Source organism: Schistocerca piceifrons, chromosome 1 (genome assembly GCF_021461385.2).
Source record: "Schistocerca piceifrons isolate TAMUIC-IGC-003096 chromosome 1, iqSchPice1.1, whole genome shotgun sequence".
In the NCBI taxonomy this organism is placed as follows: domain Eukaryota; kingdom Metazoa; phylum Arthropoda; class Insecta; order Orthoptera; family Acrididae; genus Schistocerca; species Schistocerca piceifrons.
The window spans coordinates 182,397,175-182,417,147 of NC_060138.1; the positions used below are offsets into that span (position 1 = coordinate 182,397,175).

Genomic DNA, 19,973 nt, shown 5'->3' on the forward strand with positions numbered 1-19,973 from the left:
TGTGACACGTTGCGTAATCTTGCTGGTACATGCCATGTGTTCAGGATAAATAAACTGCGTGTAGACTTGGAATTGGTCCAGAGGATAGATACATACTTGTGTTGATAGATTGTGCCTTCCGGAATGACGAGTTCATCCAGAGAATAATACGAGAACATCCCCTAGGCCATAAAGTACTCTCCTCCGTCACAGACACTTCTGATGATTGTTGCAGGGTGTGGCTTTCAGACATCTCACGCCGTAAACGCAAACGGCTCGGTTTTGCATTGGCGAATGTTTTCTCTAGGTCCACAAATCATATGAACGTGGGTTGATTTTTCTTCAGTTTTGCTTCCATCGTCAAGCACAATGTCAGAACTGTCTCTCTGGTGCCTTTGCTTTACTTAAAGGCAGCATTTAACGGGCCCTCAGTCTTCTTTTCTTTTACTTGATTGTAATTTTAATGCCTTTACAAAAAGGTAGGCTGGCAGCGGCCTATCTATGCCACTCCTCGGACACAGAAAAACCATACAGAAAACAAGAAGACACATAAACAAACATACATGGAGGATAAAAACAGGAGACAGACATTAAAATAAATGAAGGCGATCACGTATGCGCTGTTTGTATCAAAATGTTCAGCACAGTACACAACGGAGACACAGAGTTTCACACGTGAACGGTAGAACACTGAATGAGAGACACTGAGTAATGGATGGGTAGACAAACACTATCACAGTGGCGACGATCTCTGGCACATTAAAAACTCACTGTGCACACGAAAAAGCCAGGGACCTGCCTGAGGGAAGAGGTGAGGGAAGAAGGGAGGGGGGGTGAGATGCCAGTGGAAAAGAAGAAGGGAGGGTGGAGGGATGGGAGGGAGGAGGGGGGAGGAAGTGAGGAGGGAGAGAAGGGAAAGGGTGCCCTGGAGGAAAAACAGGAGGAGGAAGGGGAGGATCAAAGCTGGTAGGAGGATCAGATGGAAGCCACCTTGGGCAAGGGAATGGAGTGTGGTAAGATGGAGAGCGGGTGGGATACAAGTACACAGGCGCGGCAGCGGATGGGGTTGGGAAAGGATGCGAGAGACAAGCGGGTGTGGGGATCAAGTTTATGGGAGGTGTAAAGGATCTGTACCCGTTCAAGGAAGAGGTGGAGGTGTGGGAAAGGGATTAAGTCGTAGAGGATCCATGTGGGGGAAGGGAGGCAGATGCGATAGGCGAGGCGGATCGCATAGTGTTCCAGGATTTGAAGAGACTTATAGAAGAAAGGAGGCATGGAGATCCACGTGGGATGGGCATAACAGAGGATAGGGTGGACGAGAGATTTATAGGTGTGGAGGATTGTGGAGGGATTCAGACCCCATTTGCGGCCAGAAAGGAGCTTGAGGAGGCGGAGTCGGGAGCGTGCCTTGGCTTGGATCGTCTGGGGATGGGGGGTCAAGGAGAGGCGACAGTCAAGGATGATGCCAAGGTACCTGCAGGCGGCCATAGATGGTGAGATAAAAATTAAGGAGGCTGAAGGAAAGGGTGGTTTTGCCTACAATGATCGCCTGGATTTTGGAAGGATTGACCTCGAGCAGCCGTTGTCGAAATGCGGGAACTGAGCAATTTATCTGGTGCCCAAAACAGCATGATCACTCGCTCTCTGGGAAGAATTCCCAGGGTGCAAGCGTTTCCGAAGCGGCTATGTTAGTAAACTGATCTCATGCCGCCGTGCATGACAGATTGGCGCTAACCAATACCGGGCCATGGATGACAGGGGTGAACAACAACTGCAGAGAAGTGTATCGGCAAATAGGCGTGCAACTGTTGAGCAACGGACAGCCCAGATGAACCAAGGGGCTACCAATAGTGTTTCATCAACGACGGTTCAGCAAACAGCGCTGCGTATGGGCCTCTGCAGCCAAGGCCTGGTTCATGCACTCGTGCAGCTGTTCACAGGCGCAGAAGGCTGTAATTTGCACGCCAGTACCGCAGTTAGACGTCCACAGAGTAGGAACAGGTGCCCCTTTAGATGAATCACGTTTTATGCTTCACTGGGCGACGGCCGTTGGCGTGTATGGTGTGAAACATCTGAAAGCAAACACCCTACAACATGTATGGTCTGGGGTATTTTTTCGCAGCATTCCCTGGGTGATCTCGTCATTCTGAAAGGCGCAATGCATCAACATAAGTATGCGTCTATCCTTGGGACCACGCCCACACGTACATGCAGTATGTTTTCCCTCAGCACGATGGCACCTACCAACAGGACTGGCCACCAAACTCCTCAGATGTAAACCCAATCCAGAAGCGTTCCATGCCGTACAAGGTGGTTATTCAGAAATTTGAAAGCTGGTAACATTAGTGTGACTGGACAGAGCAGTAATTGAAAAGGAATGTTTCGTCTCAGCTCTTCCAGAAGTTTTTTAAATTTTGATTCTAATACTGGATCTCCTAGGTCACCCTCCTTGACTGCAGTTTCTATCAAGTCATTATAGATCAGTGTCGTCTGCGTTTAACTGTAGAATTCCCAATGCACTCTTAATGTTGCCACCCTTGCTTTTAATTTCGCCGCAGGCTATTTTGACTTATCTTTATTCTGAGTTAGTCCTTTCGACGATAATTTCCTTTAATAAAATTATAAACAGCCGACCAGTTGCAATGGATAAAGAATTCTTTACCTAGGTTTCGACAAACATAAATTTGTCTTCTTCAGAAGGTGGCAATTTTACATAAGTAAGGACTAATGTACCATCGCCGTTTTTACAAATGTCGGCATAGATCCATTTGTCAAAAATGAAATATAGCCCTAGAATTAGGGTTTGTCACGTAAATATAAATTAGTGCATGGATCTTGCAGAGCTGACAACCGGAGGGAGTCTCTAGAGGAAAGGAGGCGTTCTTTTTGTGAATCGCTACTGAGGAAATTTAGAGAACCGGCATTTGAGGCTTAATTGCAGTACAATTTTACTGCCGCCAACTTCTATTTCGCGGAAAGACCACAAAGATAAGATAACAGAGATTACGGCACGTACAGAGGCATATAGGTAGTCATTTTTCCCTCCTTCTGTTTGGGAGTGGAACAGGGAAAGAAGATGCTAGTTGTGGTACGAGGTACCCTTCGCCACGCACCGTATGGTGGATTGCTGAGTATGTATGTAGATGTAGATGTAGATGTAGAAATGGGACAATACTGGTGATTTTTTTTAGTATTCATCCACTTATCATTTTTCGAGAAAAGCAGCGAAGGGTGGATGGACTAGGTTTTCTTTCATTTTCTTATTTAATTTAATATTTTGATTCTATGTATCTTGAAACTGGGAGAATCGCAATTTTTCAACGTTTCTTCAATTTCTACGCATATTACAGGAAATAACACGAACAAAAAACCGAAAATCTATTATTTCAGAAACCGGTCGTTTTAAGCGGTTTCAGCAGTTCAAATGGCTCTGAGCACTATGGGACTCAACATCTTAGGTCATAAGTCCCCTAGAACTTACAACTACTTAAACCTAACTAACCTAAGGGCATCACACACACCCATGCCCCATGCCCCATGCCCCGCGGTTCCGGACTGCAGCGCCAGAACCGCACGGCCACCGCGGCCGGCTGTTTCAGCAGTCAAACTGGCGTGGAAAAGGAACCGATAAAACCGAAAACTGCTTCTTTCACCAGTAACCGCTATTCCTAGCTTTGAGTACAGCTCATTAAGGCGCGACCGTGTAATGTTGCAGGTGACGATAACGGGCTTCGACCTGTCGAGCTACCGGCAGTGCCTGGGCAAGTGGAACTCGGCGGTGCAGGTGATGCACGGGCAGTGCCGCGAGGTGGGCCCGGCGCGCTGCCTCATGGTGCCCTACGAGCAGCTGGTGCTGCACCCCCGCCTCTGGATGGCGCGCGTGCTCGCCTTCCTGGACGTGCCCTGGAACGAGTCCGTGCTGCACCACGACCAGCTCATCAACAAGCCGGGCGGCGTCGTGCTCTCCAGGTCAGTGGCCAGCGGGCCCCGTCTCAGACGTCCCGGCTCAAGAAACTCGTTCACTTTTCACCTGCTTGTTTTTTTAGTTATGTTTGCGAAACAAAAGTTGTTCTTATACGCTGGCTGCTACCAAAGTATCACCTGACGGCCACCTCGACCGAACAGATGAGGAACGATCTAGAAGTATCCGTGAAACCTGGTAGTCAAGGGAAGGCAGGATTCGGTTACGATGTGGACGGGGCCATAATCAGTTACTATTGCTTGTCTTTTACAGTAACACACAATTTATTTTAAACCAGTAATTCCAGACTCAACAATAAATAAAAATACCACAGGTTATTAATGAAGGAATAAATAACTCTGTAAGTAATAGTGTTTTCAGTGAGTTACAATTTAGCAGATCATCATTAAATACAGATACAGCGGATAATGTTTTAAAAGCAAGCCACTGTGATCTGGACAGAAGGCCCTACACGCCAGGAATGGCAATAAATTAAGAATTGTTTAAAACTCGCTGCAACTTACAAATTACAGGTAGTCAAATATTGAAGGCAAGTTGGTAGAGCACTTGCCCGCGAAAGGCAAAGGTCCCGAGTTCGAGTCTCGGGCAGTTACAGACTTCTTCACGCAGCAGGTCACGGTGTTTTACCGAACGGGTGTCTTCAGGCTGGTGCGTGGGTGGTATGATTGCCTCCATGCTCATGGCAATTTTGCCTGATTGGTGTATCGATTCTGGACTGTACGGCTTTCGAACGGAAACTTTTTGATCGCTTCGTATAGGAACAAAGGTATTTTGTCTGCATCAGGCATGTGAGCGATAGAAGTGTACTGTGCAGATTTCAACCAAATACTGAAGTCACTTAGGGTTGTATTATAGTCAGTATTCGATAGTTTATCTGCGTTCTGCTACTCTTCTCACATGCTTAATACACTCGACACGGAAATTCAGATTGAAATATGCTTTCGCAAGATAGAGCGGATCAGGTTATGGTTGTGGAGGGGGCCTTAATCAGTTACTGTCAGTTGCTGAAAACACACAAACTTTTATTTTCCTAAGTACCACTTAATTACACATTGCCTTAAAGGATCAAAATAAAAAAATATAGCTAAAGGCCTAGTTAAGAAAACTTGAGATACCTCCTGGGCTGAAGGCCCAAAACCACAGCAAAAACAAGAACGGCTGAAGGCCTGAGCACAAGTTATAAAAAATTCTTTAAAGAATACATGCGGCTGAAGGCCACACTAAAAAAAAAATTTCACGTAAATACTCGGCTGAAGAACACACTCAAGACATTGAACAACTCAGGGCTTAGGCCCCGGATAACAAGAATTTCAGATAGAGCAAAATCTTTTTAAAAAATTCGTTTTAAACAAATTAATCTTCAAAATTTAATTAAAGATGGCTGAAGGGCTTATCTTAAAAATATTTCACTTAAAAGTTCAGCTGAAGGCCATACACAGAACATTAAAGAACTCAGGGCTTTAGGCCTTGATAACAAGAATTTCAGATACAACAAACATTCAAAATTTAGTTTTTAAACAAATCAATCTTCAAATTTTAATTTAAGTCAGCTCAAGGCCATGTTTTAAAATTAAAACAAACTAAATTAATAGACGAATGAAGGCCTCACACCATACTTCAGACTAAAATGAAAATCACAAGCTAAAACCAACAGAACAGTGGTGCTCAGAAGTGTTCCAAGGGTCGGCCTGATGTGGTAGCTCTAACGTAAGGTGAGGTGAGACAGGCAGCCAAAAGTAAGGTTAAATAAATGGATGGCACCTCGACCCAGGGACGGCTGAAGGACCGATCATCAACTTAATCCGTTCCCTTCCACCCAACCAATGGCACGAGAACTGAAGGTATCAGCCGAGGACGAAGATACCAGCAGCACTACGTCTTCAAAATTGGCGTCTAAAAACTGCCAAGGCACAATAACCACTCTAAGAAAAAAAATGAACAAACAACTAAAAGGCTGTCGAACTACATGCCGTGTCGGACAGCATCAACACGGCGAAGAAAAACACACTGCCGGAAAACTATGCTAACGACCATGGCAGATAACTGGGGTGTTAATGCCCACAAAGCAGAAAATACCGCTCGTGCACATCACTGGTCAGTAACAACCAATGTAATAGTTAAAGACCACACAGGAAGACGGCTGCAAAATTTCAACGACTGCAACACACCATACATTGCTGCTAGCCGGAACTTCCCAGGAAGCAACAACCGGCAATGAACGAAGACATGTCACAGTAGTTGAGGTTTCATAACAGCTTAACTGATCACTCAACTTCAGTGACCAGGTTCGGTGGGCGACGAACTTTGTAGCTCTCGCAGTTAGTGCCTCTGAATCCAACCACGCGTGCGGTCCCAGCCTGACCTCACGCCGCGGAGACTTCCTGGCTGTTGTGTCCCAACCAACCGACTGCCACCAACACGCATAGAGCGTTACAATAACATGTCAGTCGCCGGCCGAAGTGGCCGTGCGGTTAAAGGCGCTGCAGTCTGGAACCGCAAGACCGCTACGGTCGCAGGTTCGAATCCTGCCTCGGGCATGGATGTTTGTGATGTCCTTAGGTTAGTTAGGTTTAACTCGTTCTAAGTTCTAGGGGACTACTTACCTCAGAAGTTCAGTCCCATAGTGCTCAGAGCCATTAAAAAAAAAAATAATAACATGTCAGTCAAAACCACAAGCTACACACGGTTCCACGGAAACACTTCCACAAACAACTCAAACAATACTAAAACCAGTCACTGAGGAACAACAAGGACGAATCACAAGCAAACACACACAGAGAACCCAGAAGCTGTCGGCGACCAAATACACGTCGTCCGATGAGACGACCGACCGAACGACCAACCAGGTTCGTCCCCACTCAAGTCATGTGTGTCAGCAACGATCGAGCGAGTCATGGCTGTCCAGACCCCACTGCTGCTCCATCCCAACTCAACTCCCGACGCACGACGACCCGGAAATACTAGCGGTCGCTCCAAAGATAATACGACAGTGCTCTTATCGATAAGCGCTGCTGCTGCCACTCACGGGCAGGTAAGGCAGCACCTTAGTGACGTACGTAAATCGAATAAGAAACGAGGCGGCAGTACTGTAAAAAAAAGACGACAAGCAATAAACGGCATGAACACGAGCCGCGCACGGCTGACAGATGTTATTCCTGCAGTCTCTCGTTCTTTTTCTAGTGATTTCACTGAAACATTCAACACAACCTGTTTCAGCGAAGAATATTCTTGCTGAATGGTGGTGCCATACTTCAGCCATCCAACATAAAAGACAATATTATTATGACTGAACCTAACAGTGATGTAAAGCGATGTAAATAACTATCGAGGATAAGAACAAAGTTAGCTTGGTGTTGGTTACATCGAAAATCCTTCGTTACTTTAAGCCACTGTACATTACTATTTATAAAGTTCGTATTTAATAGAAGAGAGCATACCGCTCCAACCAAGTTTCTTCACAAAAAAAGCATTATGGCATATGCATGGTGGTGTAAAAGTTAATTTAAACGGTCAAAGCAGTCTAGGGGATGAACCTATCGGTTCTGAACCGGTAACGGCGCTATTTCTTCACAACAAATAACTTTATTGGTCTTCAGAAAAAACCGAACGTAGTACCTGTTTATATATTACTGATAATGAGTGCATACAGCAAATAGATAAGTTAATTACTTACATTTATACACTTCTTTGCTTTAATATTTAACTGTAGGCACATTTATTGCTTTTATATGATATCGTTTAAAAAGACCGCGCTACAGAAAGTTATCTTTTACATTTAACATGTTAACCAAGGAGACAGTACAGGACGCCTGATTTATTATTGAGGTTATCAACTCACTCTTCCACAAATACGTAACGGAAAAGGCACGGGATTCCAATAGAGATATCGTTAATTGCTTTTCAACGTGAACCTAAACAACACGATATACAAAAGTAATAATTAGTGTGATCCTCTATTGTACACGAAGGTTCAACGAAATACATCAGTGCACCAGATCGAAACAACGATGTGGTATGGATGGGAAATTAGTAAAAGGAATCTAGCAGTCGCACACGCACTCATACCATTACACGTCGAAGTCAGCACCGTATTGTTAGTACCAAAACTATCGCAAAACCCAATGCCTACTCGTCAGAGAGTATATTGTTTGGAGATATCACATACAACATGGGCTGATCGCAGGTGGCACAATGCATACAAAGAAAAGCCCCAATTGCATCTTCTACAAAATTTACAAAAATATTGTAAAGATTACAAACGGTCCACGAACGCTGACGGCAAGAGCATTTGTTGGAAAATCAATGCAAGGATTAATTAAATGTGATGAACTGCCACAACCCTCAAAAGCATTCTAAAATGCTCAATTCCTGAACTACAAAAATAATTGTCTAAGCAAAAACATATTCCAAACTACATTGAGGTCATTCTCCTGACTGATTACAAAAATGCACTACTTTACTCTGCTCACACGTCGGTGAGAAACCTAGATTCCCACACTGGAAAAGCATCCATTTACAACAGGAAAATTCAATAGAAACTTGGATTGCATTTCATACAATTCTCACGTATTGAAGGTGCACACATTTACCGCAGGTTAATATAGAATAGGCTTAGATTGACCACATGGCATTATGAACGCACAAAGCCATTGACTGTCAGGTTCCAAGAAATCTCGTAAACTATATACAATTCGATCTAGCGTCTCCCATAATTTCGTTAAATAAATGTACCCTATGCGTTGAGAAAGAATCCACTACACTTTCGGTCATGAAAACCAATGTCTTTTTTTTCTGCCCTACATGTGGAGCCCAACTCACTCACAGACATTCTTACTAAAAAATTTGAGAGTGATATTAAATATTCACACGAAATTATTCCCATGATAATTAGCATGATCATCCCTGACTACGAAAATAAATTAGTGAAATTCACACACTAAATAATTCAAATGCCTCCATTTGTGGCTGCCCACATATCACTCCGTACTCACAAAGTTCAAGCAGAACAGTAACCCTTTTTGCACAAAACACTAACCGCTTCGGGTCCTCTATGGTGGGGGAAGCCACCAAAGATGCGAGTGGCGTTAACTGCGAATTTAACTATTTTACCTGTTACTTTGCTAGCTCTGATGAGCTAGCTCGACTTTACCGCCTTTCTGCTTCCACTACAGCTATTGACAAAACCGGAATAGCTGATGAAAATGCGACAGTAGACAGACAGCTACTGGCTACTCTCACAAAACTCACATTCACTCGTTTTAATCACGCCCAGCAGATAAAATGATGGAACAAGGGCGTTGGAATAATTCAGGTACATAATTATTGGTAACATAATAAACAAAAGAAACAACACAATTCCTTCCGAGCGGCTAGTGGCACTGAAAAGCAACAGATACAAGAAATATAAGCATAATGATATCTGTAAATACAGGATGGTCAGAAACGGCCTTATAAGGGTGCTGCAGAGCACTTTGTGTTTAAAAATAATTGTTAAGAAAAAATTCGGTTTGTACATACAGGTTGTTGGGGGTATATGTACAAATATTGTAATCATTGGTACCTTAATATGTACCCACTTTAGTGTGTTAATTGTTATTTTTTTCTCTGCATCTAACAGTTTCCCTGCAAACTCGTCACATAATTTACTACCTGAAGTTTTCTGCACGGCCGTAACTGCACCTCGAATTGGACTATGCCTGTCAGTATAGACAACCCGTTTTGCATACACGTGGCACACTTCATTGCCTGACCTGCTGCCCAAGGTAAAATAAACATTAATGCCTTGTCTGTGCCACGCGTACTTGGATGTAGTAACCAACAAGAAACATATTACTTGCAATAGGTATAATTGTTAATCCACACGTTAAATAAATACTGATGCAAGATTGTTCAGTACACTGTCCTCTGTCTTCATTAGAAATATGTGCTCTCACACCGCTGACACCCTATATACAAGGTGCACATTAATGAAACCGATAAACTGCAGGGACGGATTTCTTACTGGAAACGGAGGAAAAAAGGGCCTATGAGATTGTGTCAGGAAGTGCGTCATTGCTACAGAAAATGGTGAAGTCGAATGAAAGTTCCACTGACCACATGTCGTGTGTTCCTAGTGTGTTGCACGCTGTGTGATGCATGCAGCGTATTGTTAGCAGCAGAATGGTCCGGTATTCATGTCCGGAGCAAGTCGTGAGCTTGTTTGTGTACGGGCAAGCAGATGGAAAGGACTGTACCAAAACAAGTACTGTCATATACACCAACAGCGTCACACAACACTGCAAGCGCTTTTTGGGCGTTTTTGTGATCATGTATCCTATCAGACAGACGAATGTTCAGGGAGGTGACGGCCAGTGCGTCAACAGATTTGGAGGACCGGATCCTACGGGATATACTGCCTCTCGACCGTTTCCATCTGCTTGTTCGTTCACAGACGCCATCTCGTCTTGTTCCCGATGTGAATATCGGACCATTCTGCTGGTTACAGTACGCTGCGTCAATCACACAGCCTGCAGCACTCAACGAACATACTGCCCGTGGTCATATGAGCTCTCGTTCGTCATCGTCATGTACTGTGACAGCGATGCATCTCCAGACACATGTTCATAGCAACGTTTTTCCTCTATTTACAGTCAGGAATCTGTCCCTGGAGTTTATCGGTTTTATTAATGATCGTCCTGTATACAGCGCATTACAGAACGATACCGACAGACTTCATATTCTTGTAGAGGGTGTGGTGAGGAACAAACTGAGGACAGAGACATGTGTCCGAAACGTCACTGAACGATGCTTCGGAGCGTCGAAGTTACATGCGACGGGGCATACCTGCATGCCACCCCTTCGGCAGCACACGTGACTTTTTACACTCAGGCACCTTAGGCGGAACGTCTCGCAATGTCATTTGTTATTCAATCATTGCAACTGATGGCCACGATCGGAAGTGGAGAAGATGGAGCTAGCTGCTGCATAGTCGCCTTGTCCCCTACGAATGCGATGCTCTTTTGCCTTTGTGGACGACGGTTTGCGACATGGGTTTCCACCCGCAGTTCATTTTCCCATTCGCATTTTATATTTCTGCTGTGTACTGAAAAGCAATTGAGATAATAGAAGGTTCCGGGAGAAAAATAAAATTACGTTGGAAACCTCTGTCCACCAAGGCAGCAGAGCGTCAGATTGACACAAGGCCTCTCTAAGTAGCAGCTGCGCTGGCGATGGCGGCAATCACTAGCAATTACTGAACAACAAACAACATTACAGGACGTTTCGTCCATGGTCCAGCAATGTATAAAGTCACGTTGCTGCCGAGCGGTTAGCCTAGCGGCAGGCGCCAGCGCCTATAACTTCGATGTTCTGAAGCCTCGTTGGCTGAGGTTTATAGATATGGTTTCCCTATTCTTAATTTCTTCTCCACAACAGTCTCTACAACCAATCGAAGTTTGTCGGTATGGTTTTTTAACACCCTCATTATGAGAGGGATCTCACTGGAGTTTCCTCAAAAAGATAAAAATGGTTCAAATGGCTCTGAGCACTATGGGACTTAACTTCTGAAGTCATCAGTCCCCTAGAACTTAGAACTACTTAAACCTAACTAACCTAAGGACATCACACACATCCATGCCCAAGGCAGGATTCGAACCTGCGACCGTAGAGGTCTCGCGCTTCCAGACTGTAGCACCTAGAACCTCTCGGCACACTCCCGAAGGCCCTCAAAAAGATAACCTGTATTTTCATAGAGCCAAGTTCTCATCATGTCAGTGTTCGATAAACATCAAAGCATATTGTGTTTTTCAGCTGGGGAAGTTATACTTCAGGAAATGTACAATGTTACACCATGAAAAGGTGACCAAACACTACAAAACATCTACTCCATCATTCCCGTGCCGGTGGGGGATATTCATTAAATCGCAGACTCATACGAGTTTCAGTATAGGAGAAAGCAGTTGCTGGAGATGAACAGTGGTATGACAATATCCTGGCTACAGGTAGTGTCTAATGTTACTGGAACTTTTCAGGTGGAGGTCGCAACCCCACATGCCCAGCAGATGTACACGTCCAGTTCATCGCCAGATTTTCGTAGGTTAAGTCACTGACAGCATCATACTAACATATTACAGCCGGGTGGCTGTACTATAGTGACTGCAAAACGACTTGTGACGTGGCAGACACAGAACAAGTTGGGAAGCAAGAAGAGTAAGCATTCCTTCTTGCAACAGGATTACCCGACGAGGAAACCATAGGATTTTTCGACTTTCGTCAGACGAAAAGACAGGTGAGGATAGCAGAAATCCAGACTGAGGTTACAGGGAGAATTTGGTTTGAAATTTCGAATTCCAATATTTCGTTTACCACTGCCACCATACCACAGACAACAGAGACTTTCATGACGTGAAGTCAGTCAGCTGTGGCACTCAGTGTTATTTTGTGTCAGTCAGATCGACGCCAATGTGTCTATAGACGATCAGGTAAGGTCAAAGGAAACAGCGATTCTTGAAACCCGTACCCTTTCACCTCCTCGAATCTTGGTGTATGGAGCTACTGGACATGACAACAGGACTTATTTGATGTTTGTTGAAGGAAGGCTGAATGTTCGCCAGTGTGTGTCAAGAATGGTATATCCTTTGGTCGTACCCTTCACGACAAGACTACCAAATTTCATATTCCAGGAGGGTTAATGCAAGATCCCACACTGTAGTTCACACAAAAAATGCCTTGGGAAACAAGAGGATCCTACACCGCTCTGGCTGGTCCGCTGATTTGTCACCCAGAGAACTTGTCTGGGATGCGATGGAAAGATGTGTCCTTCCATAGCACACTCCAACCAGCCATCTTCTTGTATTGGCACACCATGTGTTTCTGACATGACAGGAAATGGTTCAAGATGACAGTCGTATGCTGTTTGCTTCCACGCCACAATACATATCGGACATTTTCAATTATCGATAGTGTAACTTCCCCATGATTGAGACTGTGGCTGTGTTGATACCGTGGCTGTGTAAAAATACAAGTTAATTTTCAAGAATAAAGTAAAAGCAACAACCAGTCACAAATAACAATGCTATTTATTAAGAAACAAGAGCGCCGCTACCAGTTTAGAACCGACAGGTTCATCGTCAAGACGACGGTTGACGTTTCAAATTACTTTTACACTGAGCTGTAAATGCGACACTGAGGTATTTTGTGTGGCGATAGTTGTTTGAAGCGCTGGTTTCCTATGCTGCGAAATATGAACTTCTTAACAAGTGATGTGAAGCACCATAAAGTAACGAAGGATTTTCAATTTCAGTTACACAATACTAACACTTTTCTTCAAAAAGGAATGAACAGGTTACAGAAATAACATCTGACTTCCCGTATAGAGGGTATTAAACACGTGAAGGAAATGCAGAAGACAAGTAAAATGTCGAATCTTGACTGCAAGTACAGCCTTAACTGACATTCGTATTTTGTTTAAATGCAGGGGTATTACAAACGATTGAAGCGATTTCATAAATTCACTGTAGCTCCATTCATTGACATATGGTCACGACACACTACAGATACGTAGAAAAACTCATAAAGTTTTGTTCGGCTGAAGCCGCACTTCGGGTTTCTGCCGCCAGAGCGCTCGAGAGCGCAGTGAGACAAAATGGCGACAGGAGCGGAGAAAGCGTATGTCGTGCTTGAAATGCACTCACATCAGTCACTCATAACAGTGCAACGACACTTCAGGACGAAGTTCAACAAAGATCCACCAACTGGTAACTCCATTCGGCGATGGTATGCGCAGCTTAAAGCTTCTGGATGCCTCTGTAAGGGGAAATCAACGGGTCGGCCTGCAGTGAGCGAAGAAACGGTTGAACGCGTGCAGGCGAGTTTCACACGTAGCCCGCGGAAGTCGACGAATAAAGCAAGCAGGGAGCTAAACGTACCACAGTCGACGGTTTGGAAAATCTCACGGAAAAGGCCAAAGCAGAAGCCTTACCGTTTACAATTGCTACAAGACCTGACATCCGATGACAAAGTCAAACGCTTTGAATTTTCGGCGCGGTTGCAACAGCTCATGGAAGAGGATGCGTTCAGTGCGAAACTTGTTTTCAGTGATGAAGCAACATTTTTTCTTAATGGTGAAGTGAACAGACACAATGTGCGAATCTGGGCGGTAGAGAATCCTCACGCATTCGTGCAGCAAATTCGCAATTCACCAAAAATTAACGTGTTTTGTGCAATCTCACGGTTTAAAGTTTACGGCCCCTTTTTCTTCTGCGAAAAAAACGTTACAGGACACGTGTATCTGGACATGCTGGAAAATTGGCTCATGCCACAACTGGAGACCGACAGCGTCGACTTTATCTTTTATCAGGATGGTGCTCCACCGCACTTCCATCATGATGTTCGGCATTTCTTAAACAGGAGATTGGAAAACCGATGGATCGGTCGTGGTGGAGATCATGATCAGCAATTCATGTCACGGCCTCCACGCTCTCCCGACTTAACCCCATGCGATTTCTTTCTGTGGGGTTATGTGAAAGATTCAGTGTTTAAACCTCCTCTACCAAGAAACGTGCCAGAACTGCGAGCTCGCATCAACGACGCTTTCGAGCTCATTGATGGGGACATTCTGCGCCGAGTGTGGGAGGAACTTGATTATTGGCTTGATGTCTGCCGAATCATTAAAGGGGCACATATCGAACATTTGTGAATGCCTAAAAAAACGTTTTGAGTTTTTGTATGTGTGTGCAAAGCATTGTGAAAATATCTCAAACAATAAAGTTATTGTAGATCTGTGAAATCGCTTCAATCATTTGTAATAACGCTGTATTTACAGTACACTTTTATCAGTTACATACCTCACGCAAAAAAAATTGCGTGTTTGTGAAAGTTTTTTTCAGCTGTTCGTTTTGTCACATACACTAAGTTTTCCATATCGTTTTCCTCGTGATGTGTATTACCAGAGTTTTACCATACAGTAATTAATCTTTTTAGCGAATCGTATTAAATGGCATTTGATGTTTTATTAGTTGCACATCGTTCATAACTTAGGAACTAAAACAGCTGTACTGCTGCTAAACAACTCTATTCTTGATGCAATGGCTACAGTGATTAGTTACGATATCGCAGTGTTATTCACAAATACTCCACCTACTAGTGCACTAATAATGGCGACGCTACTGTTTTGAAACACTCCTAAAACAACTGTTTCATTTAGTCACTATCAGTGAATTTTGGCTGCACTATAACAACAAATAAAAGAACTATTTGTATACATAGTACCTATTTATAAAGTAACTAAATAAAACTAACATATCTAGATGCACAGTATTACACACAATTAAATCTTACTGTACGGCGCAAAAATAGTGGAAGAGACCTAGTGATCTCACCAACACAAATGTCATTCCAGATAACAGAGAAATTGAGTCCAATAAAAATGAACAGATGAACCGACTGTGGCGTTATTGAAAGACCCATCTGGATGTTCACCTGATATGCTTTTAGGAAACCACAGAGAACTTAAATCAAGGTGTATGGAGTCCGATAAGAAGTCTCATTCCAACAAATGCCAGCCATGAGCCATACTCATTGTGTCCTTTTACTATACTGCTTTGATAACAGATCACACCCTTTCAGTTGATAAGTATTACACTATCTATGTTGTTGTTGTGGTCTTCAGTCCAGAGACTGGTTTGACGCAGCTCTCCATGCTACTCTATCCTGTGCAACCTCCTTCATCTCCCAGTACCTACTGCAACCTACATCCTTCTGAATCTGTTTAGTGTGTTCATCTCTTGGTCTCCTTCTACGATTTTTACCCTCCACGCTGCCCTCCAATACTAAATTGGTGATCCCTTGATGCCTCAGAATATACCTTACCAACCGATAACTTCTTCTAGTCAAGTAGTGCCACAGATTTGTCTTCTCTCCAATTATATTCAATACCTCCTCATTAGTTATGTGATCTACCCATCTAATCTTCAGCATTCTTCTGTAGCACCACATTTCGAAAGCTTCTATTCTCTTCTTGTCTAAACTATTTATCGTCCACATCTCACTTCCATACATGGCTACACTCCATACAAATACTTTCAGAAACGACTTCCTGACACTTAAATCTATACTCGATGTTAACAAATTCCTCTTCTTCAGAAACGCTTTCCTTGCCATTGCCAGTCTACATAATGGTGAATAATTGTGGAGATAAATACACTCCTGGAAATGGAAAAAAGAACACATTGACACCGGTGTGTCAGACCCACCATACTTGCTCGGGACACTGCGAGAGGGCTGTACAAGCAATGATCACACGCACGGCACAGCGGACACACCAGGAACCGCGGTGTTGGCCGTCGAATGGCGCTAGCTGCGCAGCATTTGTGCACCGCCGCCGTCAGTGTCAGCCAGTTTGCCGTGGCATACGGAGCTCCATCGCAGTCTTTAACACTGGTAGCATGCCGCGACAGCGTGGACGTGAACCGTATGTGCAGTTGACGGACTTTGAGCGAGGGCGTATAGTGGGCATGCGGGAGGCCGGGTGGACGTACCGCCGAATTACTCAACACGTGGGGCGTGAGGTCTCCACAGTACATCGATGTTGTCGCCAGTGGTCGGCGGAAGGTGCACGTGCCCGTCGACCTGGGACCGGACCGCAGCGACGCACGGATGCACGCCAAGACCGTAGGATCCTACGCAGTGCCGTAGGGGACCGCACCGCCACTTCCCAGCAAATTAGGGACACTGTTGCTCCTGGGGTATCGGCGAGGACCATTCGCAACCGTCTCCATGAAGCTGGGCTACGGTCCCGCACACCGTTAGGCCGTCTTCCGCTCACGCCCCAACATCGTGCAGCCCGCCTCCAGTGGTGTCGCGACAGGCGTCAATGGAGGTACGAATGGAGACGTGTCGTCTTCAGCGATGAGAGTCGCTTCTGCCTTGGTGCCAATGATGGTCGTATGCGTGTTTGGCGCCGTGCAGGTGAGCGCCACAATCAGGACTGCATACGACCGAGGCACACAGGGCCAACACCCGGCATCATGGTGTGGGGAGCGATCTCCTACACTGGCCGTACACCACTGGTGATCGTCGAGGGGACACTGAATAGTGCACGGTACATCCAAACCGTCATCGAACCCATCGTTCTACCATTCCTAGACCGGCAAGGGAACTTGCCGTTCCAACAGGACAATGCACGTCCGCATGTATCCTGTGCCACCCAACGTGCTCTAGAAGGTGTAAGTCAACTACCCTGGCCAGCAAGATCTCCGGATCTGTCCCCCATTGAGCATGTTTGGGACTGGATGAAGCGTCGTCTCACGCGGTCTGCACGTCCAGCACGAATGCTGGTCCAACTGAGGCGCCAGGTGGAAATGGCGTGGCAAGCCGTTCCACAGGACTACATCCAGCATCTCTACGACCGTCTCCATGGGAGAATAGCAGCCTGCATTGCTGCTAAAGGTGGATATACACTGTACTAGTGCCGACATTGTGCATGCTCTGTTGCCTGTGTCTATGTGCCTGTGGTTCTGTCAGTGTGATCATGTGATGTATCTGACCCCAGGAATGTGTCAATAAAGTTTCCCCTTCCGGGGACAATGAATTCACGGTGTTCTTATTTCAATTTCCAGGAGTGTATTTACAGGATTAGAGTGCAAAATAAATCTGAATACTGTAGCCGCGGTGGCCGAGCGATTCTAGGCGCCCAGTCCGGAACCGTGCGACTGCTATAGTCGCAGGTTCGAATCCTGGCTGGGGCATGGATGTGTGTGATGTCCTTAGGTTAGTTAGGTTTAAGTGGTTCTAAGTTCTAGGGGACTGATGACCACAGATTTAAGTCCCATAGTGCTCATAGCCATTTGAACCATTTTTTATCATATATATACATTTATGAATAATCAGCTTTCAGTAGCTGCATGGCACCCACGTGTATACACTACTTAACATTTGTCGCAATTGTCCACATTACCCACATCTGGATTATTAATACATATCTGATAGGCCGCTTTCATGCCTGTTTGTTTGGTACAATTTTTGCAAATTGATTTTAAATTTCTCAATGAGCTAGAGACTTGAAATTTTAAATGCAGCACAGAACTGGATAACAATGTAATAGGGCCTATTAACTCGCTTTCTCGTCTGTCTGGTCCACCTAACTCCCATAGTGATGGAAAGCTAACGCCTGACATCGCGGCTGCCTTTCAGGAGTGATGTGTTGTGCAGGTAGTATCAGAATACTTTGCAGGCGGTATGGATGAAATTCGATGACGGCCACTAGATGGCCCTCCTGCATTTGGAGCACTAATATCGCCTCTCCGTCTCTGGCCTAGCGGCGCTGCTGTCGACACCTACACTGCTGGCTAATTAGTACTCGCACTCACACTATAAAGCTGCAACTCTGCCTTCAGTTGTGTATTCGCTGCGCTCTCGTATAGCTCGTATTACACACCATAGGCTTGGTCTCAGATTTCGCTACAGGCTATGATTATAGTGGAGTGGCGTTGCACGACCAGCCCAGCGCTGGATGCAGAACAACACTGGTAAGACAAACCAGTGCTGTCCAGTGCACGCTATTGTAGTGGCGCCACAAGCAGAGCAGCGCGGAGGCAATTAGACATGTTTGTTTTCGACAGCGGCAGTCAGAGCGTTCGAATGATTTTGGATACATTCAGGCAACGCCAGCAGCATTCGGCTGCTGCTGCAGTAGCAGCGTTAATTGTACCGCCTGCACTGCCATTGCTTCGGTACGGTCGAGAAAATGGCATCATCGGACGACTTGACAGCAGCTATATTTAATAGGCGTCCATTATGGGACCACAACAATCATTACAATAGATTAGTTTTGCAGAAATTATGGGATGAGGTCTCAGCAAAATTACAGACTATGTGTAAGTAAAAAAATACGTTTCAGTAATCTGTAATATCTGTACTATCTTCCTGAATCAAGAGACTACAATGAAGCTGAAAGTAATGTAGCTGACAAACATATGAATATCGTACTTTAGTTTGCGAAAGAATGTTTGCAGTAGCGTCACTTATTTGGACAACTCCATTTGATGCTCTGTCGAAGGTTCGTCCTGTTTGACATGTGCTCGCTCAATTTCTACTATATGTTGCTCACCGAGTCTCACGGAGACTTCTGTATCAATAACAATGTAGTGAAGAACACATGTACATTTCACAATGTCGTCAGTAAACTGCCGTGAAGTTTCTGTTTGCTTCCAAAGTATTCTCCACTTGCACTCGTTATTCCAAAACGACATTCAGCTATTCGTCCTTCTCTGTAAAGGCGCTTTTTAAAAATATTCTTTCTCTGGGTCTAGAATCCTCAACTCTAAGATTTGATGAAATGCCTCATTAATGGATGAGCCTCGTATCCAATGAATACAAAGTGCAGTACAACTAATGTTTGTGGTACTGAAGAGACTAGCGGTACATTAAATGTGCTTCAATAGAAGTACACTAGAAGAACGATATGTAAACCCATCACTTTGCTTTCCATATACTCCAACGTCGTTTATAATAAGTTTCGTATGAGCATCTGCAAACGGTTTGCCAGCACAACTGATGTAACGCAGCTCCAACTTTCTTAGCAACTTTCCTAGATACAGAAAAATATACCATGAAAAACACTTCTATACTACTATATATATCAAAAATGCATCAAAAACTGAAAGAAAAACTTATCTCTATATTGTCATTATGAATCATTTTATACATGATGGGTCACCAACTATTTCCTCCAAAAAACACTCCGAAAGTATGACAGTAGCTGAAATGTTTGTGGCACAAAAGTTATATGGAACAACGGAGGCCGTAATATAAAGTTGGTTTTTTGTTGCTAGGTTGAGTCGCTTCAATATATGAAGGTCAACTTCGTTTTTTTAAATGTTATGCTATAGTTAGATTCTTATTTTCCGATAGCGGATATCGAGACGAATCAAATGAAGGCCAACGAAGTTCAAAAAGGTGACGTGAACGTCCATTTAAAGAAGGTGTTCGAAGTGATGACCATTGGTATCAATGCAGTGCTGAAATCTTCTTATTA

General features: G+C 44.4%; 1 protein-coding gene across 1 annotated transcript in view; it reads left to right on the forward strand.

Moving 5' to 3' along the window:
* LOC124798119 (protein-tyrosine sulfotransferase-like) overlaps window positions 1-19,973 on the forward strand; it is a 343,624-nt gene that overhangs the window by 304,385 nt on the left and 19,266 nt on the right. Inside the window, exon 6 of the mRNA XM_047261416.1 lies at window positions 3,695-3,948. Coding sequence (XP_047117372.1) covers window positions 3,695-3,948 — 254 coding nt within the window. The remainder of the gene's footprint in view (window positions 1-3,694; window positions 3,949-19,973) is intronic.